The 27,506-nt window shown below is 55.7% G+C and overlaps 1 protein-coding gene across 1 annotated transcript in view; it reads right to left on the bottom strand.

The window, feature by feature from the left end:
• Positions 1-27,506, bottom strand: part of MYO18B (myosin XVIIIB) — a 234,299-nt gene that overhangs the window by 61,105 nt on the left and 145,688 nt on the right. Inside the window, exons 35-39 of the mRNA XM_055147110.1 lie at positions 20,464-20,577; positions 18,917-19,033; positions 16,146-16,229; positions 14,801-14,938; positions 10,345-10,530 (exon numbers count right to left, since the gene is read on the bottom strand). Coding sequence (XP_055003085.1) covers positions 10,345-10,530; positions 14,801-14,938; positions 16,146-16,229; positions 18,917-19,033; positions 20,464-20,577 — 639 coding nt within the window. The remainder of the gene's footprint in view (positions 1-10,344; positions 10,531-14,800; positions 14,939-16,145; positions 16,230-18,916; positions 19,034-20,463; positions 20,578-27,506) is intronic.

The following is a 27,506-nucleotide window of genomic DNA, read 5'->3' as shown; positions in this document are numbered from 1 at the left end:
AGCGCATCCACCACTTGGGGTAATGACAGCTGGGAAGGAGAATTCCCTTCCAGAAGCGTGTCTGAGGCAGGCGGGGGGGGGGGGGGGGGTACTCCATCCTCAGACCCTTGAAACAGAAACATTTGGGGGCAGACAAACAGGAGGTGTGGGGGGGCTGGAAGAGAGAGGTGTGGGAGGTGGGGCCAGCCATGGTGACCCATCCCTCCAGGAATGCAGAAGCCCATTTAGAGTCGGGAATGAGCACTGCCTGGGAGTACGGCGCGTCTAAATGTGGGGGGTGGGGGGAGGTCACCAGCAGTCACACTAAGAACGTGGGGAGGAATAATTAGGGGGTCTGAGAGCAGTTGCGGTGTTATTTGCAGCCCGCGTGTGGTCCCCAAATGCCCTCCCTGCTCTATCTCATGGTGTTCAATAAAAAAAAATTAAATTTAAGAAACAACAATAACAACAAAATGCCCTCCCTATGAGATGCTGTTTTAAAGACTTCAGTTCAAAGCCCCAAGCACTTTATCTTTACACGTGGGCATTCACGGTCCTTTGTGGGGGGCCACCAAGGGGAGCCAGACTGAGAGTAGGCCCTCAGGTCTGAACTGGTGGGGCCTTTGCCTACTTTATGCACGGAAGGGAAGAGGCCGGAAGCAAACGTGTGTCTGTTTATGGGTAGAGCAATAGTGCTACAGCGGGCAGCAGAGCCTCCTCCCCCACCCCGCCCCCCACCCCACCTCGGAAAATGCAGAGAGGGGCAGAGAGGGGGCGCCTTTCCAACTCAGGAGTTTGGAAACAGGGGTGCCCGGGTGGGGGCACAGAGCAAACACAGACAGACATGGAAGTGAACCGGAATCTGACTGTGGGTTTCCGAAGGCCTGATGCCCTCGGGAAGACAGACAACAGATAGGAGGCGGGGCAGGAGCGATAGTACAGCAGGTAGAGCGTTTGCCTTATATGCCGCAGCTGACTCTGGTTCGATTCCCGGTATCCCACGTGGTCTCCCAAGCACCGCCAGAAGACCTGAGTGCAGAGCCAGGAGTAACCCCGAGCATCGCCCGGTGTGACCCAAAAAGAGAAAAACAAAACAAAACAAAACAGACAGGAGGGCAGAGATCCAGGGAAGATGTGGGGGGTCGGGGGGTCGAGTGACGGACCCGATAGGAAGGCCAATGTGAGTGACCAGCATTAGTCTCTTTGAGCAGGTGTGGTCACAGCCATTTTATGCATGAAAGAAAAAGGACATGGGGCTGGAGCGATAGCACAGTGGGGAGGGCGTTTGCCTTGCACTCGGCCTACCCGGGTTTGATTCCCAGCATCCCATAGGGTCCCCTGAGCACGGCCAGGGGTAATTCCTGAGTGCATGAGCCAGGAGTGATCCTTGAGCATCGCTGAGTGTGACCCAAAAAGAAAAAAGAAAGAAAGAAAGAAAAAGGACAGAAACCAACATGTCTATGGGCCCGAGGGGTAGTACAGCAGGCAGGACGCGAGTCTTGCAGGCCGGTGACCCAGGCTCCATCCCTGACACCCATCTGACCCCCGAGACCTACCAGGAGTGACCTCTGGGGGCAAAGCCAGGAGCCTGCCTGGGCATCTCCGGGTGTGGCTGGTGAAGCCCCTCTGGAAAACAGCTTGGGGGTTCATCAAAATAGTGAAAAATTGAGCTTCTGTGCGACCCAGCAATTCTGTTTCTTGGCATCTACCCATGGGGCCCCCGAATCCACGATATTTGGAAATGACATTTCTGCTCCCGTGTTCACTGCCGCGCTATTCACAATCGCCGCAATCTGGAAACAGACCAGAGTCCCAAAAATAGAGAACTGGAGAAGAAATTGTTAGACACACACGCACACACAGACGCGCGCGCGCACATACACACACACACAGCGTGAATTACTACTCGGTTATAGAAAGAGATGAAAACACACAATTTGCCGCTAGATGGACAGAATTAGAGGATAACATGCTGAATGGAGTCAGTCACAGGAAAATAACAGACACAGGCAAGCTCTCTCCTATGTGGGGTGTAAAGGAACGTGGTACGTGGTCAGCAAACGATAAACAGCCAGAGGCAGGGGGACCCGAGAGCCAGTCTCCAGAACTGAGTTTGCCGAGGAAGTAAAGAGAGGGAGGCTTGAGGGGGCCAGCCAGGGGTGCAGGGGAGGGCAGCAGGGCACGCTCGCACTCTGGCGGCAGGGGTGGTGTTGGAACACTATGCCTGAAACTATTGTTAAAGGCCGTAAGGTCGCGTGAGTCCTGCCAGGAGTGATCCCTGAGCACAGAGCCAGGAGTCCGCCTTAAACACCCTTGGGTGTGGCCCAACCACTCTTGTCTCCCCAGCTGCAAAACCTTTTGCTTCTTTTTTTTTTTCGCTTTTTGGGTCACACCTGGCAATGCACAGGGGTTACTCCTGGCTCTGCACTCAGGAATTACTCCTGGCGGTGCTCAGGGGACCCTATGGGATGCTGGGAATCGAACCTGGGTCGGCCGCGTGCAAGGCAAACACCCTACCCGCTGTGCTATCGCTCCAGCCCCAAAACCCTGTGCTTCTTAATGCTGTGGCTCCCCTCTCACTCTCATCTGTGTTCTGGGAGCTACTTGGGTTTCTCAGATCTGGACGGCAGAGGTCCCACATCACTGCACGGCACCATGACGGACGGTGGGGGCTCCGCATCACAGCATGGTACCACGCCCCACCTCCCAATTCCAAATTAGACAATATCGTCTTGGTAGCCTGGAATTGGCCTGGGGGTGGGGGGAGGATTTACACACACATGGACCAGGACTCCCTCCCCGCACAGAGCTAGTTGTCAAACCTGTCCTAGCAGAGAGCACTGTCCACACCTTCCTCCTGATGGGCTAGCAGGACCCTTAGGGGTCAGGCCCACGCTGACCTCTCCACCGCAGCGAAGGGAGCCTCCGGACAGGAAAGCTGTCAGACAGCAGGGCTGCGGGGGGGGGAAGCTGGTGGTGTTACCCTCTGTCTACTACAGGCCTCACAGTCTTTCCATCCCCCGCCCCCAAAGAAGGTAGGAAATATACCCCCCAAGTTCAGACCGGATCAAATATTCATGGGCCATCTATAATTGATGCTGGATTTGACAGGAATCGGGGCCTAAGTGTTGTCTATTAACTATGCATGACTCTGCCCGGGCGGCCGGCACGCCGGCTCAGGGAGGAGCGGATCACACCCAGGCCCCCATGTTTTATTTAAACATTATTAAAAGTACACAGCCTGCGACGCGGCCCGCGCGCCCGCGAAGAAGCAGATTCTGCTGTGATGTCGCCTCTGGGTGCCGGAATGGCCGGGGGTCAGGCTTCGCAGCGAACGTTTCTGCCCCTTCCCTCGGCGGGCGGGAGGAGTGCCACTGCCTCCTTCCGCCCTTGGCTGTCCCTCTTCCAGGTGGCTGCCCCCTCTCCCGCTTGTCAAGGGCATCCTGTGATCTCGCGCCTCCGTCAAGCCCCACGTCCAACCCCAACCTCAGTTGGATCATCAGTGAAATGGGTTCTGTCTGGAGACCGTGTGGATGGTGATGGCTTGGAGGGGGACGGTGTTGCTGTGTCCCTAGTGGGCAGAAATCGGGACACTGCGAAGGGAGGACGTGACCCTGGGTTGCGTCCCCAAGTTACGACTGTCCACTCCAAAATGTTTCTCGATTCCAAAGAAAAACCCAGGACTATGGGATCAAAGGCCTTGTTCGCCTCTATCAGTCACTTGGGTAAAAGTGAAAAATCCACACAAGGGCCCGAGAGATAATACAGCGGGTAAGGCGCTTGCTTTGCTGACCGGGTTCGATCCCCAGCATCCCATACGATCCCCCAGGAGTGGACTACCAGGAGTGATCCCTGAGTGTGGAACCAGGCGTGGCTCAAAAGCCCTGTGCTCGCTCGCTCTCTCCAAGTCCTGAGTTCAAATTCCTTCCCTGCAGCTGTTCTCCAAGGAAGAGAAACGTCTTGGGGAAGGGTGAGGATCTCTCCTGCTTTTGACCCAGAACTGGAGTCTCAGAGTCCACTGAAAGCTGCAACACCCCCCCCCCCCGATCTGCAGATGGGAGTGTAAGCCGCGGAAATAACTGGGCGCTCCAGGTTCCAGGCAGGGACCCCGGGGACCCCGGAATGCTAAGAAGGCGCTTAACAAAGATGCAAGAGGAGATCAATCGGGAGGACTTTTCCTGGAGGTGCTCATGGGGGTGTGAGCTCCTCGGAAGGCAGAGGGGGGTTATCTGGGCACAAAGCCAGGGAAGGGCAAGGGTGTGTGTGTGTGTGTGTGTGTGTGTGTATGTGTGTGTATGTGGAAGGGCAAGTGTGTGTGTGTGTGTGTATGTGTGTGTGTGTGTGTGTGTGTGTGTGTGTGTGTGTGTGTGTGTGTGTGGCCGGGGGTGGGGGTTGGCAGGGGGGCTGGGCCACCGCTTCCATCTTGGGTAGGACATGCACCAGGGTCTGGGGCAGCAAAATCCAGTGGGGTTCGTGCAGCCCCGCCGGGTAGAGGTGGGACTTGGTTTCAAGGCCAGTTGGGGAAGGGAGGGGGCGTTGGCCCTTCTGGAAACATCTCGGGCGGGAAGGAGGAGAAGCAGAGGGAAAGGTGGGGTGACAGGTCAGCAGATGAGGGTCAGCGAGGAGGGGGGGAAGGACGGATGAGGGGCGAATGTGAGAAGCCACTGCAGGCTGCAGATGAGCCAGGCAGTGGGACCAGGTCACGGCACCCAGCACAGCTCCTGGGAACATCCCGGGGCCTGAGCACCGGGTCCCCGAGACCAGGAGACGAGCAGAAAAGGCGGGTGGAGGTGAGGGAGTTGCGACGGTGGGTCACGGGGGAGGCCCCGCAGGGAAGGGGCGGCCTCCACACACCAGCCTCCCCGGAGCCCCTTCCGGGTGCCAGAACGCTGGGGAACAGCAGGCGATCACGCACCCGGCACCGTCTCGATCCAGTGACAGAGGGGCGTGAGTGATGGAGACCCAGAATACTCCTTTCTCCGTGACAGGCTCCCGGAGTCACCGGGAACAGTGCGTTTGCTAACGTGAGTGGCAAACCCTCATTCCTCTTGTCCTTTCGCTCCTATTTTTCTCCTTTCCGGGAAGAGCAGTCCCATCGGCGGGGTAATGGATCCTGATTTGGACGTGCCCGTGCGTCAGCCAGGGCGTAAATCATTCACAGGAAACAACTCACAGCCCTTTAAACCAACACCAGCAGTGACAAATGGGACAGGCGGGGGACAGGCGGAGGGAAACGCGCGGCAGAGATCCATCAGCCGCCGGCCCGCCCAGCACCAGGACCCAGGGCGCTCGGCCCCGCCGGGGCTCCCCCGCAGAGCCATTTCTCTGCATGGTGGGGCTGCAAAGGACACATGGCGTCCAGTGGGGACCTTGAGGTTGGACACATGGGGGGCCGCCCCACCCCCCCAATTCCAGCTCTGCTACTCCTAACTGCAGCCTGAACAAGGCACAACACCCCCACCTCCCGCCTTCTCTACCTGCTGGGGAGGACGCAAGTGTGAAAGAGGAAGAGGGCTAGAGCAGAGAAGGGCACCAAATATCTGGGAGGCAGAGAAGGAGAGGGAAAGAGGAAAGAAGGAAGGAAGGAAGGAAGGAAGGAAGGAAGGAAGGAAGGAAGGAAGGAAGGAAGGAAGGAAGGAAGGAAGGAAGGAAGGAAGGAAGGAAGGAAGGAAGGAAGAAAAAGAGGGAGGGAGGGAGGGAGGGAGGGAGGAAGGAAGGAAGGAAGGAAGGAAGGAAGGAAGGAAGGAAGGAAGGAAGGAAGGAAGGAAGGAAGGAAGGAAGGAGTGAAGGAAGGAAGGAGGGAAGGGAGGGAGGAAGGAAGGAAGGAAGGAAGGAAGGAAGGAAGGAAGGAAGGAAGGAAGGAAAGAAAGAAGGAAGAAAAAGAGGGAGGGAGGGAGGAAGGAAGGAAGGAAGGAAGGAAGGAAGGAAGGAAGGAAGGAAGGAAGGAAGGAAGGAAGGAAGGAAGGGAGGGAGGGAGGGAGGGAGGGAGGGAGAGAGGGAAGGAGGGAGGGAGAAAGAGAAGGAAGGAAGGAAGGAAGGAAGGAAGGAAGGAAGGAAGGAAGGAGGGAGGGAGGGAGGGAAGGAAGGAGGGAAGGAAGGAAGGATAAGAGGAAGGGAAGGGGGAAAAAGGAAGGAAGCGAAGGGAGGGGAAGGGATGGGAAGGACGGGACGGGATGGGAAGGCAACAGAGGAAGGTGGAACTGAACTGTAAAATTAAGAAATCTGTTCAATCCACTCCTTGGAAGTGAACTTTTTAAATGGAAGATGAATGAAGATGCTTTACCCGAAGAAGTGCTCTCTGTGCTAGGGGCTGGCACAGCGTCCTCAGCCTTCTCACGCCCCCGGGTGCCAGCACGGTGCCCGCTGTCCCCATGAGCACTCCCGGCACCCACAATGGCCCGCCGAAACCTCTTCATTCAGGGGTGGCTCCTGGGGGCCGGGCGGGGGGGGGCTTCCTGCTTCCCTGCGGGCACCCGGGGCCACCTGGGGGTCGGCTTCTGACAAAAGCTGGGGCCACACGCTGCTTGACCCCGAGTGCTGCGAGGGTTGCTGTGATGCTTTTCAGGTGGCGCCCCAGGGAGCAGCCGAGCCCGCTCTTCCTGGGCGGGCTGGAAGGTGGAGAACCAGTGACGAGGACATTGCCCCGAGAGGAGGCATGGGACGTCATGCCGAGGTCCCAGCACAGGGCAACGTGAAAGGACAGTGCTCACCGGCCTCTGCCCCCCTGCTGGGCCTGGACACACAAGGTTTACTGAGTCCTTGCCCTGCCCCGCTCTGGGCCACGACTGACACTGAGAGACGCGTGGTGAACGAATAAACGAACGAATGAATGAATGAACAAATGAATGAAGAAGTGAATGAGTGAGTGGAGAAAACGTGGCTTCTTTCCTCCGCCCAGAGGAAACCACCCAGGCCCCCGAGGGGGAACGGGGGGCTGAGTTCCAGACACTCATCCTTAGCAACGTCGGCCAGTTGTACGCGGCCACCTTGCCCTCTACTCAGCCACGAAATCTCCAAGGGAGCCAGGGCGGCGCAGGAGAGGGTCAAATGCCAGCTGGGAGGGACGGGCTGCCCCGCAGAGGGGCGCCCCCGCTGAACCTCGTTTGGAAAGTGACCGCGACCTTATCTGGAAAAAGAGTGTCTTTGTCGATAGAATTCAGGTAAGGCTCTCGGGATGGAGCCAATGGGGATTTCGGGCGAGCTCTAATCCTACTCCGATGGCCTTCGAGGAGACACGCACACAGAGACAGCCCTGTCAAGAGAGACAGCGGCAGAGAGAAGGGAGAATCGGGGGATACGGTCCCCAGGGAAGGGACACCTGGAAATCACAGAATCTCAAAGGACAAGGAAAGACCTCACCCCCCAAAGGCACTTCTCTCCCTCCTGAGGGACACTGCCCACTGGGGGTCACTCGGAGGATGCAGGGCGGGGGTGGGAGGCTCGGGGGGGGGCACTTTCTGCCTGTTCGCTTAAAGCAGGGAGATTTCCGGGGCTGGAGCGACAGTAGACCAGGTAAGGCACTTGCCTTGCAAAACAGCTGACCCCGGTTCAATCCTCTGTCCTGTATAGGGTCCCCCAAGCAATGCCAGAGGCCACTCCCGGGCACCGGAATAGCTGACCGAAAGTCAGGAATAGCTCCCGAGCACTACCAAGTGTGACCCCCAAACAGACAAACACAAAAAGGGTAAGGAGGAGGAGCAGGAGAAGGTAGGTTTCCAGGGGATGGTGTTGGGTGAAAGGTTTTTTGTTTTGTTTTATTTTGGGGCTGGAGCGATAGCACAGTGGGTAGGGTGTCTGCCTTGCACGCAGCCGACCTGGTTCGATTCCTCTGTCCCTCTCGGAGAGCCTGGCAAGCTACCGGGAGTATGTTACCCGCACGGCAGAGCCTGGCAAGCTCCCCGTGGCGTATTCAATATGCCAGAAACAGTAACAACAAGTCTCACAATGGAGACGTTACTCGTGCCCGCTCGAGCAAATCAATGAGCAGTAGGATGACAGTGCTACAGTGCACTGCTAGTTTTTTTTTTTTAAAGGGGGTGGTGATGGTAGGCCAAATCAATTCGAGGCCCTCTGCTCTAGAACCTTTGGAGGGAACAGGGCACTGCTCCAACCTTGGTTTCAGACTTTGGACCTGCAGGACTGTGTCAGAACATGTCCCCCAGTTTTGGGTAAGTTGGTAACTACTATCCAAGCACAGACATACTGAAGAGAGAGAAAAGTGCCCCCGAGGGGCCTGAGAGACAGGCCAGGAGGTCGGGACCTTGGCTGGCACAAAGCTGACCTGTGTTCTGTCCCTGGCACTGCAGAGGTTCCCCCGAGCCCCGCCAGGAGTGATCCCTGAGCACTGAGCCAGGAGTAAGCCCTGAGCACTGCTGGGTGTGGCCCCCCAAACAAACCCCCCATGAAAGAAAAGTGTCCCCTTGGTCACAGATGCAGATGCTGTGACCGCAGCAGATAAGCAAGGCTGGCGTCCCCACCGACACCGACTGGCCAACAGAAGGTACACAGGTCTCTGGTCAGCATTTAGGGGCCTGCCAAGGCCTGAACCCTGTGTGAGAAGAGAGGGGAGAGGAGGGGGGGCAGAGCAGAGGCAGAGGCAGAAAAGCACTGTTTGATCTGGCCGGGAGGCCTGGGTGTTGGCCCCTGAAGAAGGTACCAGAGGGCCCGAGAGTCTCACTACCCGCCAGGAGGCCTCTGGGCCGCAGGAGAACGAGCTGGTTAGTGAGGAGGGAAGGGCCTCTCTCTCCCAGGGTGGCGCATCTGATCTCCGCGTGCAGCCTCACGGCCTCCCACACAGCCGCCCGTCAAGGGCAAGGCTCCTGGGGATGGCGCGGGTGAGGGAGGCACCGGCCAGAGGCACGGGTGCTCCGTGGGGAGGGAAGGAGGCCAGGGCTGCGCCGCAGAGGTCTCCGGGCCTCCGCCTGGGGGTGCGGGGTTGGCTCGGCGAAGAGTCCATGGGGCAGGGGTGGTGCCTGTTGAGTGTGTGTGTGTGTGTGTGTGTGTGTGCATGTACGAGAATACATGTGTGTGCATGTGTCTGTGAGCGCGTGCATACGTGTGTGCGTGCGTGTGTATGTGAATGCATTTTCTGTGTGTATGTCTGGAAGTGTGTATAAATGTATGTGGATAAGTGTGTTTTTGTGTATAAGTGTGTGTAAGTTGGTGTGTTGGTGAGTATGAGTTTTTGTGAGTGTAGTGTATGAGTGTGTGCATGCTTCGTGTGTGAGTGTTTGATGGTGTGCTGAATGGCCATGCGTGTGTGTGAGTGGGTATGTGTACGTGAGTGTGTGTGTGTCAGTGGGTATGTGTGTGTGCCTTTATGAATATGTGCATATGTATGCATGTGTCTGTGTGTGTGAGTGGGTATGTGTATGTGTACCTTTGTGAATGTGTACATGTATGCATGTGTGTGTGTTTGTGTAAGTGGGTATGTGTGTTTAGTGTGTGAGTTGTGATATGAGTATTACTATGTGTGTGTGTGTGTGAGCGGGTGAACGTGTGTGTATGCGCACACATGTGCACAGATGTTTCCTGGGTCACAGAGCACACATCCGGAGCCTTAGGACCATGTGGCAGCTAAGGAGGGAGCCGCCGTGGCCCCTGCAGGAAGGGCTTTCGGGAACGCCCGGAGTGTGGACAGTGCCTCCCACAGGTCAGGAACTGCTTTTCTTGGTGGTGGTGGAGAAGGCCCCAAATGGCCCTCGGGGGCCCGGGGCCCCACCAGCGATTCTGGCTGGACACAAAGACGGAGGACGCAGTGCTACTTTGGCCCGCAGTCTAGGGGATACCTGGGCCCCCAGCGGTGCTCAGGGACCTTCCGGACTAGACCCAGTGATGCTCAGGGGACCTTGCGGCACTGGGAACTGCGTCTGAGCTGGGGCTGTGCGAGGCATGCGCCCTAACCACTGTACCGTCTTCCAGTCCCGGGACAGGAAACACTGCCTGGACCCCCGTGGGGGCAAAACCTAGCTCGGCGCCTAAAGGAAGGGATGACCCAGAGGAAGGAACCTGGGTTCGAGTCCATACTGGTGTGTGGTCCTGGACCACTCTGAGTGTGACTGCTCAGAGCTCAGAGAAGGGGCCCTGAGACGCAAGTTCTCCCCCCTCTTTGAACCTCAGTTTCCTCAACTGTAAAAAGGGGCCAGGTAGGGCTCAACAGGGACGTAGTGGATCTAATCTCCGACGCTAATACGGTTCTCTGCTCCGAACAGCGGCCCCAGGCCTCTGACACAGAAACCCCGCGCAGACGCTGATGGACCAGCGGCCGTGAACGCCATAGGTCGACACTGAGCCCGCCCCCAGGGCCCGCAGCCAATCGCAGCGCGAGCTCGCGCCCAGCCGTGCCCAGGAGGGCGGGGCACTCACCAGCAGCAGGCACCGCTGGCTGGCCTGGGCCTCGCGCTGCAGCAGCTCCTCCATGTCCACCTTCAGCTCCTCCAGGCGCTGCTGGTAGTACTGGCTGCTCTCCCGCTGCTGCGTCTCGGCCTGGGTGGCCTGCGCGAGCTCCTCGCCCACCTTCAGCAGGCTGTCCCGGAGCCGCATCACCAGGACCTGCGGGCGGGAAGTGGGCACTGGTCACCTTGGAACCGGAGGCCGGGGGCGGAAGGCCCCCCGCGACTGGAAACAAGGCATGCTGTCTGATACGAGAAATATAAAAGAAGCATAATAAATAAGGATTTACTTTAAAAGTATGGCTCTCTGTAAAGGTATAGCTTTACTTTATAGCTGGAGCGACAGTATGGCAGGTAGGGCGCTGGTCTTGCATGCGGCTGACCCGGGTTAGATCTCCAGCATCCCGTAGGGTCCCCCAAGCACCACCAGGAATGATCCCTATGTGCAGAGCCAGGAATAACCCCTGAGCACTGCTGGGTGTGGCCCTAAACTCCACCCACCACCACCAATATGTGTGTGTGTGTGTGTTTATGCATATATATTTATATATGGACTGGAACGAGAGCACAGCGGGTAGGGCATTTGCCTTGAACACGGCCAACTCGGGTTCGATTCCTCCGCCCCTCTCGGAGAGCCCAGCAAGCTACCAAGAGTATCCCACCCGCATGGCAGAGCCTGGCAAGCTCCCCGTGGCGTATTCTATATGCCAAAAACAGTAACAAGTCTCACAATGGAGACATTACTGGTGCCCGCTCGAGCCAATTGATGAACAACGGGATCACAGTGCAGTGCAGTGCTATGCATTTATATCACTGTCATCCCGTTGCTCATCAATTGGCTCGAGCGGGCACCAGTAACGTCTCCATTGTGAGACTTCTTGTTACTGTTTTTGGCATATCGAATCTATACATATATAAAGCTAAGAGAGCAGGGCACAGATGAGATCTCTGCCCGCCCACTGTGCTCTGGTTTCACATTCCACCTCCACCTCTTTCTGCCCACGTGACCTTGAGACAGAGACCGTGTTAAGAGCTGCCACCCAGGGATGCGCGTGGACGAAGGTCTGCAGCCAGCTGGATGCAGGGCTGGCATTCAGAAAGTTCCAGATAAAAGTCAGCAAGCCTGGGTGTTGTCGATATTTAAAGCAGCCTTGCGTCACCTCAAAGTGGGAGAGATGCAGTGGGCAGACGGTGACGGGATCCGAACCCCGGGCCCAGCCTGGCATCTGGTTCCCTGTCACTGCCGGGAGCCTGATCTGTGCTACCGGGCAGCGGCGTCGGCAGTCACCAACACACGGGGAAACGAGAGGGGGCACAGAGCCGTGGGGTGGGCACCACCGGGCTGAGAACACAAACCCAGGGGCCGTGGTGCAGAACTTGTCCGCTGGCCGGCGGGCCTGGAACCGCTAGGGGCTGCTGGGCAGACATGGGGGTGCTGACATTCTGCACCAGGTCGCATGGGTGCTTCAGAGCCCGGCCGAGCACTGGGAATCTGTCTCCAGATCAGAGACTGACAGGGGCTGAGTGTGTGTGTGTGTGTGTGTGTGTGTGTGTGTGTGTGTGTGTGTATGTGCGTTCTCAAGAACTGGGGAGGGGATGCCGGGGTGGTTCTACTAATTTCCAATAATGATAGCAGAAGGGAAAAGTGAAGGTGCAGGTAGGATCTTCTGTTTCCAGCTTACTGACCATAGCGGGTAGGGCATTTGCCTTGCACACAGCCAACCCGGGTTTGATTCCTCCGTCCCTCTCAGAGAGCCTGGCAAGCTACCGGGAGTATCCCGCCTGCACGGCAGAGCCTGGCAAGCTCCCCGTGGTGTATTCGATATGCCAAAAACAGTAACAACAAGTCTCACCATGGAGACATTACTGGTGCCTGCTTGAGTAAATCGATGAGCAACGGGACAGTGCTACAGTGCTAATTTTCTTCTACTGCTTATTCCCTAAATGAGAATTGAGTTAAAAAAATGTGATGGGAAAAATGTATGTGTCTGGGGTGGGGGGAAGCTCAGCTCTGCGATGCCCAACCTTCGGCTTCTAAGCAGGAGGGTGGGCGAGGCCTCAGGTTGGATCCCCTGCCCCACCCTGCACGCCTGTGTTTGATCTTCACAGCTCTGCTGCTCGTGCTCCCTGGGGCCCCAACAGAGCCTGCGGTCTCTGGTTCACCATGATCACCCACGACTGACATGGGTGACCCCAGGGAGCTCCGAGGCTGAGAAGTGTGTAAGCATGGCAACCAGGGGTCGCCTCTGCTTAGTGAAGGAACTAATGTCAAAGGCAAAGGGAAGGGACGTTGGGGGAAATTGACCTGGGACACGGCTCGGCGTTCTCCACCTAAGGACTCATACGGAACTGTGGACTGGCGCTTTACGGTGATCTCTGGAGATCATGCCACGGGGAGTCCCGTGAGTGATTCCTTCACAGCCCCACGGGGTCAAGGCTACAGAGGAGTTTCTCTGTCCTGCCATCTTCTTGGAGACCAAGTTCCCAGTGGGACTGGGAAAAGTATTCCCTAAGAAGGCGTGTGGGCCTCGTGAGCTCACTGGGTACAGAGACTTTGGCACCCAGGACCAGGAAGGACAGAGTGTCCATCTCTTCCTCTTGCCGACTGACCAACACCACCTACCTGGCTTTATTCTGAACCAACTGCTTCTCCTCTGGGGACCTTAGGTGAGGCCCACCCTCCCCATCCTACAGGGGTGTAAGGGAATGAACTGGAAGATCTCACAGTAAGTGAAGGAAGTCAGAAGAGCAGGCCAAATACTGAATGAACTCACTTATCTCTGGTGCAGAGAACAGCACAGCAAGAGAACACAGTGCATCCAAGAAGGGCCAACCCTCGGGCCTAGATTACAGTAACGAAAAGGCCAAGGAAAGAGAGAAATGGAGGTGGCTAAATTGAGGGATGAGAGGCCAGAGACTTTAGACACATGGATTGGTGTCTGTGTACTCCTGAACCGCAGTGCCATCAATACTGACACATAAGGCGCCAACTACACTGATTAATCTTAGGGGCTGGAGTGATAGTACAGAAGGTAGGGCCAACCTGGCTTCAATCACCGGCATCCCCTGTGGTTCCCTGAGCACCGTCAGGAGTGATCCCTGAGTGTAGAGCCAGGCGTATAACCCCCTGAGCATCACCGGGTGGGACCCCAAATGCAAAAAACTAAATAATTAATTTAGAAAATGTTCTGGCTAATGAGGCAGTCTGGGTGGGGGAAAGAGAACCTGGGGTCCCCATCAGTGTCGACTTCCACTGATAGCTGACACTGATGGTGCAATTGGGTGTTGGAACACTGCATGCCTGAAAACCTAGCATGAACACAATTATAAACCACGGTGCCTAAATTTAAAAAAGTTCAGCACGGTAGCACTGTCATCTCGTTGTTCATCAATTTGCTCGAACGGGCACCAGTAACGTCTCCATTGTGAGACTTGTTGTTACTGTTTTTGGCATATCGAATATGCCATGGGGAGCTTGCCAGGCTCTGCCATGCAGGCGCAATACTCTTGGTAGCTTGCCAGGCTCTCTGAGAAGGACGGAAGAATCGAACCCGGGTTGGCCACCTGCAAGGCAAATGCCCTACCCGCTGTGCTATCGCTCCAGTCCAAAAAAAAAAAAAAGTCTATCTAAAAAAAAAAGGAAAAGAGACAAATTACAGGGGGTGGAAAAAGCAGCCACAGGGCAGGGTTTTGACAATAGTATCGGTCCATCCTAAATGTCTCAGGTTGTGGTCTGAGCGGGCTAAGCAAGAGTATGGTTCATGTCACTTGTGATCAGTGGCACCCCTCTCCCTGGCCGATGCAAGTCCTTCCTGTCCCCCTCGGTCTCACAGCCATGCCGCTCCCTCCCTGACTCCTCCCTGATCCCACCCCCCTCCGCCCCCCACTGCCCTCTCTCACACAGCAGGTGTCTGTGTCCACAGCTTACTCCTGTCCCCTACCACGTTCTAAGCTCTAGGGAGGCGGGGTCATTTCTGCACACGTGTCTTCTTTCTGTCCACCCAGGGCAGCCTCGCATCCACAAGATGCAAAATTTACATTTCTACTCAACGCGTGTGTGGGGGGCCTGGAAATGGATGAGTGGATGGAGAAAAACGGGCCGATCAATGGGCAAAAATGATGAGCAGACACAGAGGTGGGGAGGTCAGTTCTGAGGAGACCCAGAGCAGAGGGAGTGGAGACGGAAGGAAGAAGAATGAAGGGAGGCAGAGAGGCAGATGGCGGTTCGTGGGGCTGGATGCCCAGAGGTGAGAGGGACAGGGTGAAGCGAGAATCTGTGACTGGATAAAGGCAGGGAAGAGGGGGGGACCGTGGGAGTGGGGGAGGCAGACACTCAGTTCCAGGTGCCCCTGTGGCCAGGTGCTGGACAGAAGGGGACAGCGCCGTCTGCTCTGGGAGCACCAGGGTGTATTCCTGTGGCCACACAGTACCTCGAGTCTCTTGATCTGCACTTTCTGGAACTCCGTCTTGTTCTCCAGGTCGCAGATGATGGCCTCCTGCCTGCTGACGATGGAGCGGTCCACCGTGGACTTCTCCAGGTACTCGATGCGCATCTGAGCCACCTGCAACTGCGGGTGATGCCAAGAGGTTGCCTGTGGGCGCTCAGACACACAGCATCCCAGCCCCAGCACAGCCACGCGACTCTCTCCGTGGCTTGGGCACCTGTCCCTGTCCTGTCCCTGCCCTGCTCCCGGGGCAATGCTGGGGCAAGCGGCAAACTGAGCATCACAGGCCACCTGTCCAGGCTGGGCCTGGGCGCCAGGCGCAGGCCGCAGGGCTCAAATCCCTACCCGACTGCAGGTCTGTGCCTCTCCCTGAGGCTCGTTACAGTTCCCCGGGTGAAGACAAACATTCATGCCCCATCTGTAAGGAGCATTTGGCAACGCTCCACCTCTGTGGTTGTTTTCTTTTCATCTGTGCCTATGGTGTTTGCTGAGACCCCCACCCGCCTGACAGCCCCTCTGAGCAGGGACTGAGAGGAGCCCTGGGAATCCCACAGCCAACAGCAACCTCCTCAGAAGTCGTGGAAATTCAGGGGCATTAAGGGAGGTTTCACGAGGGATGATGGTCCAGCTCTGCACACACCACCCCTTTCCCTGCGGAGTGCCTGGGGGTCCCACTGCGTGGATCCACTCTGGAATCTGAACAGGTGCAGGCAAGTGTGTGTGCAGGTACATGCGCGTGTGTGTGCATGTGCATGTGCATGAATGTATGTGCATGTATACGTATGCATGCATGTGTGCATTTGCATATGTATGTGTGTGCATGTGTGTGCGTGCATGAGCGTATGTGTGTGCATGTGCATTATGTGCATGTGTCTGTGCATGCATGTGTGCATGCACGTGTGCATGTGTGCATTTGCATGTGCATGTGTGCATGTGTGTGCATGCATGGGTGTGTGCATGTATTGCATGTGTGCATCTGCATGTGTGTATGCATGTGTGCATTTGCACGTGTATGTGTGTGCATGTGTGTGCGTGCATGAGGGTCTGTGTGTGCATGTGCATGTATGTGAGTGTGTGCGTATGTGTGCATGTATACATGCATGTGTGTATGCATGTGTGCACACATGTGCATTTGCATGTGTATGTGTGTGCATGTGTGTGAGCATATGTGTTTGCATGCGTATGTGTGTGTACACACGTGCGTACATGCTAGACTGTTCTCCACTGGCTGATGACTAAGGCAAATGAAGGGATGAATGAGTGAGGTAGTGACCGTTTCCTGGAGGGCCCCTCCCTGCCTCCCCCACACGCGGCAGCTGTGAGCACGTACCACTCCCTGGAGCTTGTGCTTCTCCTTCTTGGCCTCCTCCAGCTGCAGCTGCAGTTCCTGGATCTGCTCGATATCGGTGGCCGACTGCAAAGACAGGACGGGCCATGGCGACTGTCGGCTCTGCTGGCAAACTGCCCCCGGGAAGCCTTGGCCCCCCACCCGCAGCCCCCCACGAATGCCCAAGAGTCCCAGGGTCTCTGTGCCAACAGCTGGCTATGGAGAGGCGCCTCTCATCCGCTGCCCGACGCCCTGCACCTCACTGTTCTCCGAGTCGCCCCCATTACATAAGCTATAGCAGTGCTCAGCTGATCGGCCCTTATTATTCACCCTGAAAGACTGGACAGAAGCAGCTGCCCACAGCACAATGACCACACACTGACTCTCGGGTCACTTGGGGTGCAAGACCAGAATACTGGCACTGGCAAGCCACCGGACCGCTCTGCACCTCCATAACCCCATCTGTAAAGTGGGCTCACAGTCTCAACCCTTCTTGTAAAAATATTCAGAAATTCAATGAAACAAATTCAATGAAAGCAAAGCCCCTTAAAAAAATATACAACTGGGAGCCAGAGAGATAGTATAGGAGTGGAGGCATATTTCTTTTCTGGGGCTGACCCCCCATCTAGATTCCCAGAATTACATGCAGTCCCTCAAGCACAACCAGGAATGATTTCTGAGCACAGGGTCAGGAGTAGCCCCTGAGCACTGCTTGGTGTGGCCCTCCGCTACCACACACACACACACACACACACACACACACACACACACACACACACGTAGAGCCCTATTGCTAAGCACCATTAGCCCCACAGAGAGGCAGGCAAGGGACAGCAGCCCTGCCTTTCTCTTTTCCGCGTGGATTTGTGATTTGAATGATCTGTGACGGGCATACAAATGTACTCTTCCTCTAATTGAACATATCAAGAAAATTCTATTTTGAACACAGATAATAGACAAGTGGATCCACAAAGACAGGAGATGGTCTGGGCATGTGTGTGCGTGTGTGCGTGCGTGTGTGTGTGTGTGTGTGTGTGTGTGAGAGAGAGAGAGAGAGAGAGAGAGAGAGAGAGAGAAAGAGAGAGAGAGACTGCTGTGATGTGGATGAGATGACTGGTCACTTTTCTATTACGGCTGGAGCATTCCCTCTGATCCCATCTGGGCTGGGCGCTCTTGCAGCCTGGCGGGCGGTCTCCCACGGCTCTTCCCAGCGGGAATACTGTCTCCTGGTGGGGAGATTCTCGTAGCACTTGGAGGGAGCTGTTCTCCCAGGCATGCAGACTAGCCGTCAAAGCCGGGTCTCCCCAATGCTGCCCTCACGCTTCCTAACTCCTCCCGGGCCCAGGGGCTCCCCTGCACCCCAGTCCCAGTCTGCCTCCCCAGTAGAAGCCCCCGTTTACTCCCCCGGCTCCACTGTCCTTTCCTTTACCCGCAGCTCTCCGCTGAGGGCCGCTCCCTGCCCGCCCTTCCTCTCGGCCCGCACAAGGCTGGAGATCACGGTTTTTGCAGAAATGCCATCGGGGCGGCATCCTGACTGTTGTCTCCTCGTGCTCTTGTCCCTGAAAAGGTCTGCTAAGAATTCCCGTCACATACAGTCATACCCCAGACGAATCAATAAATGATGGCTACAAGACTGCCCCACCTGGCCAGTCTGCTGGCCTCTCCTGCCAGCCTGCGCTCGGATGCTTCAACGCTCAGTAGAAGGCCCCCTACCTGTGCTGCTCCTGCCGCCTCCCCCATCCTGTGTTTCCACTGCAGCCAGGTCCTGCTCCATGTTCAGGTCAGCGTCCCAGGGCCACTTCCTCAGGGGAGTCTACTCTGACCCACAGGCCCGGGCAGGAGACACAGAAGCCTGGACATTCCCTGTCTGGAGTCTAAGTCCACACTGCAGTCTGCCCTCTGTTCTGGGTGATGATGGAATAAGGTCCTCCCAGCCCATGAAACCAAAAACTATGTGAGTGCAGAAATGGAAGGTGCTTTAGATAAACACAGGCACCTTGGCATTCCACAAAGTGCCGAGTATATGCTGTGGAGGCAGTAAATATTAAATAAGTGAGTTAGTTAATGGATGGATATATCTGAGTGGGGGATGGTGGGTGAATGGTAGGCAGATGATGGATGGGTAAATGGGTAGGTGAATCGATGGAATAATGCACGAGTGGGTGGATGTGTGGATGGATGGATGGATGATGGATGGATGGATGGATGGATGGATAGGTGGATGGATGGGTGGATGGATATGTGGATATATGTGTGGATGGATGCATGGATGCATGGATGGATGGATGGGTATGTGGATGAGTGGATATGAGGAGGGATAAATGGATAGATGGAAAGATAAAATTATTAACAGATAGATATATGAATGGATGTATGAGTTGGCGGGTGGGTGATTGTTGGGCAGATGAGTAGACGGATGTATGGACATGGACGGATATGTCAAAAGAATAGATAGATGAATGAGTTTATTGATGAGAGTACGGATGGCAACTGGATGGATATTTGGGTGGGATGACTGATGGGTATGTGGGTGATCAGACTGATATATGAATGAATAAAAATATTTCACTGGTGAGGACATCCTCCAGAGACACGGAGACCATCTCGAGGGGTCAGCCTCCTTCCTCGGGACCACAGAACTTTCACAATTCCATTCTGATTTTGTGGCATTCACACCCCCCCCATGTTTCCTAAACCAAAGAGTGGCCCAACCACAGGCCTTTTTTGTGGCCCACCTGGCAGCCCCTTCTGCCCTTCCCCCACCGGGGCGTTACCTGAGCAATGAGGTCCTTGTGCTTCTGCATGAGGTCGTTCAGGTCCTCCTGGTCCTCGTCGATGCGCTTCAGCAGGTCCGCTCTCTCGAACTGCAGGCGGGACAGCTGCTCGTCCACCTGGCAGGGGAGAGCACGGACATGCTGTGCTGTGACTGCAGTGTGTGTGTGTGTGTGTGTGTGTGTGTGTGTGTACATGCTGACATGTATGTGGCTGAGTTGATGCAGCACTGGGGGAGGTGTATAAGCTCTCCTAGGTATCTCTGTACATATATTTCAGATGAGTATGAAGTGTGAGTGTGTGTGTGTGTGTGTGTGTGTGTGTGTGTGAATGCAAGCCTCCTTACTCTCAGAGAACTAGCACTCTGTTCTATTGTAGACAGGTCCCCAGCACTGGACCTGCGCATAGCAGGTGCTCAATAAACAACCATAATGGTGCTGGTGGTGACACGGAGAATGTATGTCATCACCTGCAAGCACATGCATTTTGAACATGAGTGTGCACAACTGTATGAATGTGTGAATCTGTGGGCAGAGTCCCCTTGATCTTGGGCCGAGGGGACAATACATGAATCTTTTTTTCATGCCCAGTAGAAATCTTACAGCAGCGCTGGCCCACATTTTCCTACTTTCCTCTACTTCTGGACTGTGCTCAGTGAGTGAACACTGGAGTGGGCCCTGGATATCCGGCCGCGCGGCTCTGAAACCCACGCTGAGTCATCGCCACGGTAATCGGTCCACGGCGAGGATTCACTTGCCCCTGCTCAGGGGAGAGCAAGGCCGGCCCGGGATTGACCGCCGGGTCCCTTAGGGCAGTGAAGCACAGGGGGCCCGAGAGGAGTGATCTCGTCTCCATGTGTGAAGAATGGCCACGTGCCACCCCGCAACCTGGCCCTGCCCTGTTCCTACACAGGAACCCTGTAGCCCCGTGGGGGCGGGGGGCGGGGGGCGGGGAGAGAGCACCCGGGCACCCTACACAAAGCTGTGTCCCTGGTTCCCAGTGCGAGTGCCACTGAGCAGATGGTGGGATCCAACTGAATATGCCCCCAGCGCCCCCCAAACAAGGAGGTATCCACAAAGGTGTCCTGGCCTCCCTCTGCCATCACAAATGCCCGGTTGGGACTGGAGTGACAGCACAGTGGGGAGGGCACTTGCCTTGCACGGGTTCCATCCCGGGCATCCCCTCTAGTCCCCTGAGCTCTGCACTCAGAGGTGATTCCTGAGTGCAGCGCCACGAGTAAGCCCTGAGCATATCTGGGTGTGGCTTGTTCCCCTCCCCCCCCCCAAAAAAAGTGAACAATTCCGGTAAAAAGAATGCATGGCCGAGCCCATCTCTGTGCCGGGCAGGAGGCAGAACGCACTCCCCCTGGGCTCCCCCTGGGCACTCCCCCGCAGCTGGCTGACGCGGGGCTCCCCAAGGCAGCGGCACCCAGTGCCCCTGGGCCTGACATTTCCCCTGCCCCGCCCCTCCGGGCGCAGAGCGGGCGCGCACGCGCACACACGGGGCCGGGGTGGCAGGGTGCGGGGCCCTCCCCCGAAAGGGACGCTACCAGGCTCTTGCTGCGCGCCACGGTCTCCAGCTCGTTGTGCATGTTCTCCAGGTCCGCGGCCAGCGCCCGCTGGGTCTTCAGGGCGCCCTCACACTTGGCTTCGCTCAGCTCCAGCTGCAGGGGAGGGGGTGGGAGGGGGAGGGGAGAATGTGTGAATGAGGCTGGGGGTGGCGTCAGACGTGAACCGGCACGTGCGCACGATAAATGACGCCTTCCGGGGCGTTCATGAGGCCACAACTTTGGTTTTGAACCACAACAGGGAGGGGGAACAAATGCATCTGCAGGGGAGGCCTGGGGAGGGGGGGAATTGAGGGGGTGGGGCGTGGGTCTACCCCAAAGAGGTGCTCCAGCGCCAGCTGGGAGAACTGCCGAGTGGGGGCTTCGTAACCAGGTCCCAAGGTTGTAAACACAGCAAACAACCCCCCTCCCTTTTTCCCCCTTAAACTCGAGGCATCATGTTTTGCATTATTTCCCACGACAGGGTTTCATGCATACAACATTCCACACCATCCCACTCCCTACCCAAACCCCCAGCCCCTCTTCTGCATCCGCTTCCCTCCACCCCTGTCCCAGGGTCCTGGGCTCTGCAGACCCCACCCCCGCCCTTGGTAAAGTTAGTTCTACTGGTCAGTTCTCGGGTTCTGTTGCCTCTGGCCATCATTATTTCCGGCCTGCGTTTCTTCCTATCCCACCGGGAGAGCAGTCGCTCTGCCGCTCCCCTTCTGGCCACCTTTGCTAGTTTGACCCCCCTCGTTCCATCCACAGCAGCGAGGTGCACGGGGCCATCTCCTTTCCGCAGCCAGGGAGCACTCTGGTGAGCATATGGGCCACCGTTTGTGTTTTATCCACTTCTCCACTCTTGGACCACACAGGTCACTGGCGGACTTTGAGCCCCGCCCCCCTGGTTTAACAGTTGCAAAAGATTCTGCCTCCGAGCCTTTTACTGCCTCCACCACTCCCTCGAGTCTCAAAAGGAATAAGCCACGGTCTCTTTCCCATCCGGCTGCAGAGGAGGCCCCTATCCTGGCAGAGGGGTATATCCAGCCAGGGACACATATCTATGTGGCCCCAGGGAAGACAAGCACACATGCACTGAGTCTGTCCTGCCTAGGGCAGCCTCCTCCTAGAATTTCTGAATGCCGGACTCTGAGCAGGAAGTACTCAGGGCTCAGAGAGGGGTGGCACTTTGCCTGAAATCACACAGCTCAGAGGAGTAAACACACCATCTTGTGTTGTCGGGACCAGCATGCTTTTCAACAGTCAGGCCACTGTACTTCCAAACCACGGACATTAAGACTGGGGCCAAAAGGCAAGAAAAGCCATTGGGGAAGCAGGAATACATGCCAAGGCCCTGGGGCAGGAATAGAACCACGCTAGGAAATCAGTGCAATGGCCCTGGAGTGGGGACAAGAACAAAATGGGTCTCCACAATACACAATATCCACCAAGCTCATGGCCAGACTCCACAGCTGGGGATAAGTCTCATCCAGAAATTGATCTGTTGAAGAACTCAGGTATACAGGTTCTGTGACTGAAATCTCCAGGTTCAGATGGCGTCAGGGATGGGCTACCTTCCCCCATCTCCCTGTTCTTCCGGAGGCCTTGGCAGTCACACCAAGGAACTGCCTCTGGTGCAAATACAAGCTCATTAATGGCCATGCTCCAGACTCGTAAGTCAATCTTAAAAGTGATTAACAAGTGGCAGAGATGCTTCTGAACCCCGTGCCAGGATGAGTCATCAGGGGCATACAGAGTCAGCACCCAGTAAAAAAAATTAATTCTAGCTGTATCAGCCCTTTCGAGAATTTTTAATTCCTGGAGTGCAGAGCACAAATGCAGCTGCACAACATCTCAAACTCTACACACTGACAAACCAGGAGCAGCACCTCACATCGGGTGGGATATAAAGGAGATGGCAGCCGATCTTGATTAACAAAATGTAAACACACAGAGCTTAGCCTTTAACACATGTTGGTAATCTCTTCTACAAGGGCTTAACGACTCCATGGTGAGATACAACAATCTTCAAACACTTTGCTCTAAGCAAATATGTTTTGATCATTTTTTGCAAATTATTTATAACAAGCAATGTAAGATAAATTATTCAGGGCCCGCTATAGGGGCAGGCTGGAGGGGTGGTTGAGAAAATTGGAAATAAAGGTGGGGGGAAGGTGCAGGGCTGATGGGATTGGTGTTGGAGTACTGGAAGGCAACAAGTGATCATGAACAAGTTTATAAAATGAGTATTAAAAAAAGGAGTAAGATTGGGGGCTGGAGCGATAGCACAGTGCGGGAGGGCATTTGCCTTGCACGCGGCCGACCCGGGTTCGATTCCCAGCATCCCATAGGGTCCCCTGAGCACCGCCAGGAGTAATTCCTGAGTGCAGAGCCAGGAGTGACCCCTGAGCATTGCCGGGTGTGACCCAAAAAGAAAAAAAAAGGAGTAAGATGGGTCACAAAGCACAAAAGCCACCACAGGCTGTGGTAAGAGTGAAAAACTACAAGGCAGAAGTGGATGGGGATTTGCTTGTGAGCCAGGCTGGGGTTTGCTGCGGGGGGGCGGTGTGTGATGGTTTCCGGGAGAAAGGGAGTGACAGGGTTGGAGGTAGCTGCCCGCCAGCAGCTGTGGGGCAGAGCAGGCAAGACGGGAGCGAGGCTGGGAAGGGGGACACTGGTGGGGTCCTCTAGGAAGGAGGCAGAGCAGGTGCTGAACGGATGGCCCAGCTGGGTGCTGGGAGTCAAAGGTCTGGACTGGTGGGTGCAGACGGGCCATCAGGGGCGAGGACAGAGATCAAGGGAGGGCAGGAGGGAGGCACCCCACAGGCCATGGGCCAGGGGCAGTGGGAGTCACTCTGGAGCATTTTGGTGCTCTCCCTCAGGAGTGGTGTCGAGGGGAGCCGTGTCCTTGCGGACCACAATGTCCTTGTGGACACGGTTCATTCCCCCCGTGTGTCCACATGGTTCCGTCTCTCTCCACGTGGTTCCCATGACTCTATACCCATCTCTCCACGTGGTTCCCACTGATCTACACCCCTCTTTCCGTGTGGTTCCCACTCGTCTACCCTCCTCTTTATCCATACAGTTCCCGTGGATCCACATCCCTCTCTTGTTCGAGTCCAGCAAAGAGAACGGGGACTGGCCGAGCCCATCTGAGCCCCAGACCTGTTGACTGGTTGTACACGGAGACCAGCAGGGCTACCGCTAAGGTCCTGGCTGTGATCACGGAAGAGAAGTGGGTACTCTCTGAAACAGGACAGACATCTGGACTACCGGGGAGCCCTCTTCTAACCTAGGAGGAGGAGCCTGGCTAAAATTACAGCCGGGGGAGCTGAACTCAGAGGGGCAAAGCACACATTCCCGAGGACAGGCATGGGGCACCTAGATCCAGCCACACCTGACGGCAGCATGACTAGTGTCAGCTCTTTTCGCACGTTTTGGCCAAACAGCTTCCTGTCTTTCTGTGTAAGTGAGTTGGAGCTGGGGTGCCGTCGCCTGGAACCGAGATGCGGGATGAGTGAGCAGGTCAGAGGGATAGCACCTACAGAGTCAGTCTGGGAACAAAGAACTCAGAACTAGGGCCCAGTGGTCTGTGGTGCTCTCCTGCCGAGAGCTGGATCAGAATCCCTCTGTCCAGGCCGCAGCAACAGCACAGTGGGGAGGGCACTTGGCTTGCATGTGGCCACTCCGGTTCCATCCTGTCGCCTCCCATATGTTCCCCGAACACTGCCAGGAGTGATTCCTGAGTGCAGAGCCAGCAGTAAGCCCTGAGCATCGCCAGGTGTGGCCCCCAAACAAAACAGGCCTCTCCGAAACCCTGGGCCAGAACCACCCCTTCCTGCTCACCTACTCTGCTCACAGAACCTTCCCGTGGGGAGTGTTGGACGGCACCCCCAACTTCCCGACGGGTTCACTTAGGGGGGAAGGAAGGATGTATCTTCATGGCGGACTCTCCAGCCTCTGGGGGCTACTCCGTGTTCACCGGAGCCCTGCCCCGGGAGGGGTCAGCTGTCTCCATATCACCAAGCAGCGGGTGGCAGCCCAGGTCCAATTCCAACTGGTCGGACTCTAAACCCAACTCTTTGCAGGCCCCCTAGGGCCACCCGCTGTCCGGCTTCAGCTCTCCTGCTGTGTCTGTCTCAGGCATTCTCCACCCCCCCCCCCCCCGCCTGACAGCCACCTCCTTTCACTCAGCACGCGGGTAATTGAGATTCCCGTCACACAGACATCAACTATAAACCGATGAATAGCATTACTTTCCCCGGCGAGGCCATCTGCCTGCTTTAAATACCTGGGTAAAATGTTTGCTTTGGACTTATTAAGCAATGAGACGAGCTGGCCAGACATATGGGATGAGGCGGGGAGGGGTGGGGGGAAGTGGTGATATTTCGGCAGAGTTATTCGAACCTGGATTTCGGGGGCTTGATGGAACAATGGCAAAGGCTTAACCAGCCTGTGCACAAAGGCCAGTGGGGAGTGTTCTAGGAAACAGGGACTTTGGCAGACACATCGCGACACGCCCCAGGCCTCGACACCCTATCGGAGGATTGAGGAGCATTAACTTCCCGCAGCTGGGCTTTTCCCGGAGGGAATCACTGCCAGCTCAGCCTCCGGAAGCCCTGTGCACACACAGAGCTCCTGCTTCTGTAGTGAAAAACGTCAGCTCCTGAGCTAGAGAAGTAGTACAGCGGGGAGGGCGCTTGCCTTGCACGCAGCCAACCCTGGGTTCGATCCCTTGGCCCCCTCCATAGAGTCCCCCTTCAGGAATGATCCCTGAGTGCACAGCAAGGAGTAACCCCTGAGCACTGCCAGGTATGGCCAATTGCCCTGTAGCACTGTCATCCAGTAGTTCATCGATTTGCTCGAGCGGGCGCCAGTAACGTCTCCATTGTGAGACTTGTTGTTACTGTTTTTGGCATATCGAACACGCCACGGGGAGCTTGCCAGGCTCTACCGTGCGAGTGAAATACTCTTGGTAGCTTGCCGGGCTCTTCGAGAGGGACATATTTTTATATTTATGTACATGCAAATACATGTATGTATGGAGACATTACTGGTGCCCGCTCGAGCAAATCAATGAGCAACATGATGACAGTGATACAGTGATACATGTATGTAAATATAAGAACCTAGAGGATATTCTGACCCTAAGCATGGAGGCTAATGGGCAGCAAACCGTACTGGTCACCTTGTAGCCTTTTTTGGCCTTTAAACAGATCTGAATCCTTTTTATCATTCTGGTGACAAAAACAAACAAACAAAAATTGTCAGCTCCTGACAGTCAGATGTTCAGAGGCCCGAAGGAGGAATTCCCCCCACCCCACCCCCCGGGACACTCAGTGGTCACTCTCTGAGCCCATGATCACTCATGCGTGGGGCCTGGGGGAGAGATTTCATCCTTCTCCTGCCACCTGTGCTAGTGGACCCTCAATGATTGGTTTTTTAAAATTTATTTATTTGCTTTCTGGAGATGCTCAGAAGCTCCTCCTGGCTCTGTGCTCAGGGATCACTCCTGGGGGTGCCTGGGGGACCCTATGGGATGCCGGAGATCAAACCCAAGTCAGCTGTGTGCAAGGCCTACGCCCTCCCAGCCGTACTTCCGCTCTGGCCTCAGAAACATTTTCTCAGTGTGTGCATTGTCCACCTTCCTCGTGATGAGAAACACTCCCCGCGGGGGTATCCTGGCGCTAGCACTCTCTGTGCATTTGTGACTGTAACAACTCTGCCAAGTAGGTATTTTCATCCCCACCGGAAGGCTGGGAGGGGGGCCGGGCACTGAAGCTCAGAGAGGTTAGTTTGCTTGTGAAAGTCACACAGCTAATATGTGGTGACTGGGGCACGGAGCTGAGCCGGGCCCTTGGTCTCATGGTCTTTCCCCTGAAGCCCCTCTGCCCAGGACAGCAGATCTCCCTTGATATTTTGGGTTTTTTGGTTTTCTTCTGGGCCACACCCAGCAATGCTCAGGGGTTACCCTGGCTCTTTGCACTCAGGAATAACTCTAAGCGGTGCTTGGGGGACCATATGGGATGCAGGGGATGGTACCCAGGTCAGCCACGTGGAAGGCAAGCATCCTACCCACGAACTATCACTCGAACGCCATCTCTTGGAATGTGTGAAGCCTTTATCTTTGAGTGCCTCAAAAGCCCTTCCTAATTTTCTGTTCCCAGGGCTACTTGGCTCTGACGTGATGGCACAGACTTCAAACGTGTCCTCCCCGACTTCCCCACTGTGATGATGAAGCCGTAAGGTATGATGTTCCCCAGAGAGCGAGCGTCAGAGAGACAGGGAAGCCAGAGCTGGTGGCAGAGCAGGTAAGGCACTTTGCTTTTCGTTTAGCTAACCCGGGTTCAACCCTCAGCACCCACATAGGATCCTCCGAGCCCTGCCAGGTGTGATCCCTGAGCACAGAACCAGGAGAAAGCCCTGAGCACGGCAGGGTGTGGTCCCCAAACCAAAGCAACAAACAAACAAACCAAAAACCTGAGCCTCCTGCATGCAAAGCATACACCCAGTACCCTGAGATGTCTCTGGCCCGTCTTTTGACTTATATGGTCCTGCCCAGTCACCTGGGTCAGCCTGAAGACTCTGAAGTTGCCCAGTACCTAGTCACCGCCATGTTTGACTTATGTTCTCAACCTACAAGGGTGTATTGGGACATAAGCCCACTGTAAGGGAGGAACATCAGCACAGTGGAAGAGAAACTTGTACTAGGACCTAGAGATACTATATCTGCTAAATGATCATCACTCTGGGAAAATACACAAATCTTCCCTCCCTCCCCCATAAGTAAAAGATCCCAAAAGTGTTTACATCAACATCAAGACACAACCCACAGGTGGACTAAGAGGAAAATGGATGAACTGTGTGTCTCATAAGACGGCGGCCCCAGAGAATGAACCAAGCCCTGCACACAGAGTAATACTGATGAATTTCATATGCCTAAATGGAGCAGGGAGGCGAGAACTCATCCATAGTGCAATGTTGTCCTGGGGTAGTATGCAGATAATCAAGGCAATATGATTGGCTGCATTGCAAAACCTCAGTCT

The sequence above is a fragment of the Sorex araneus genome, chromosome 9 (genome assembly GCF_027595985.1).
Source record: "Sorex araneus isolate mSorAra2 chromosome 9, mSorAra2.pri, whole genome shotgun sequence".
Classification (NCBI taxonomy): domain Eukaryota; kingdom Metazoa; phylum Chordata; class Mammalia; order Eulipotyphla; family Soricidae; genus Sorex; species Sorex araneus.
Note: the sequence above shows the minus strand (reverse complement) of the source record. Positions and strands in the feature narration are given on the sequence as shown.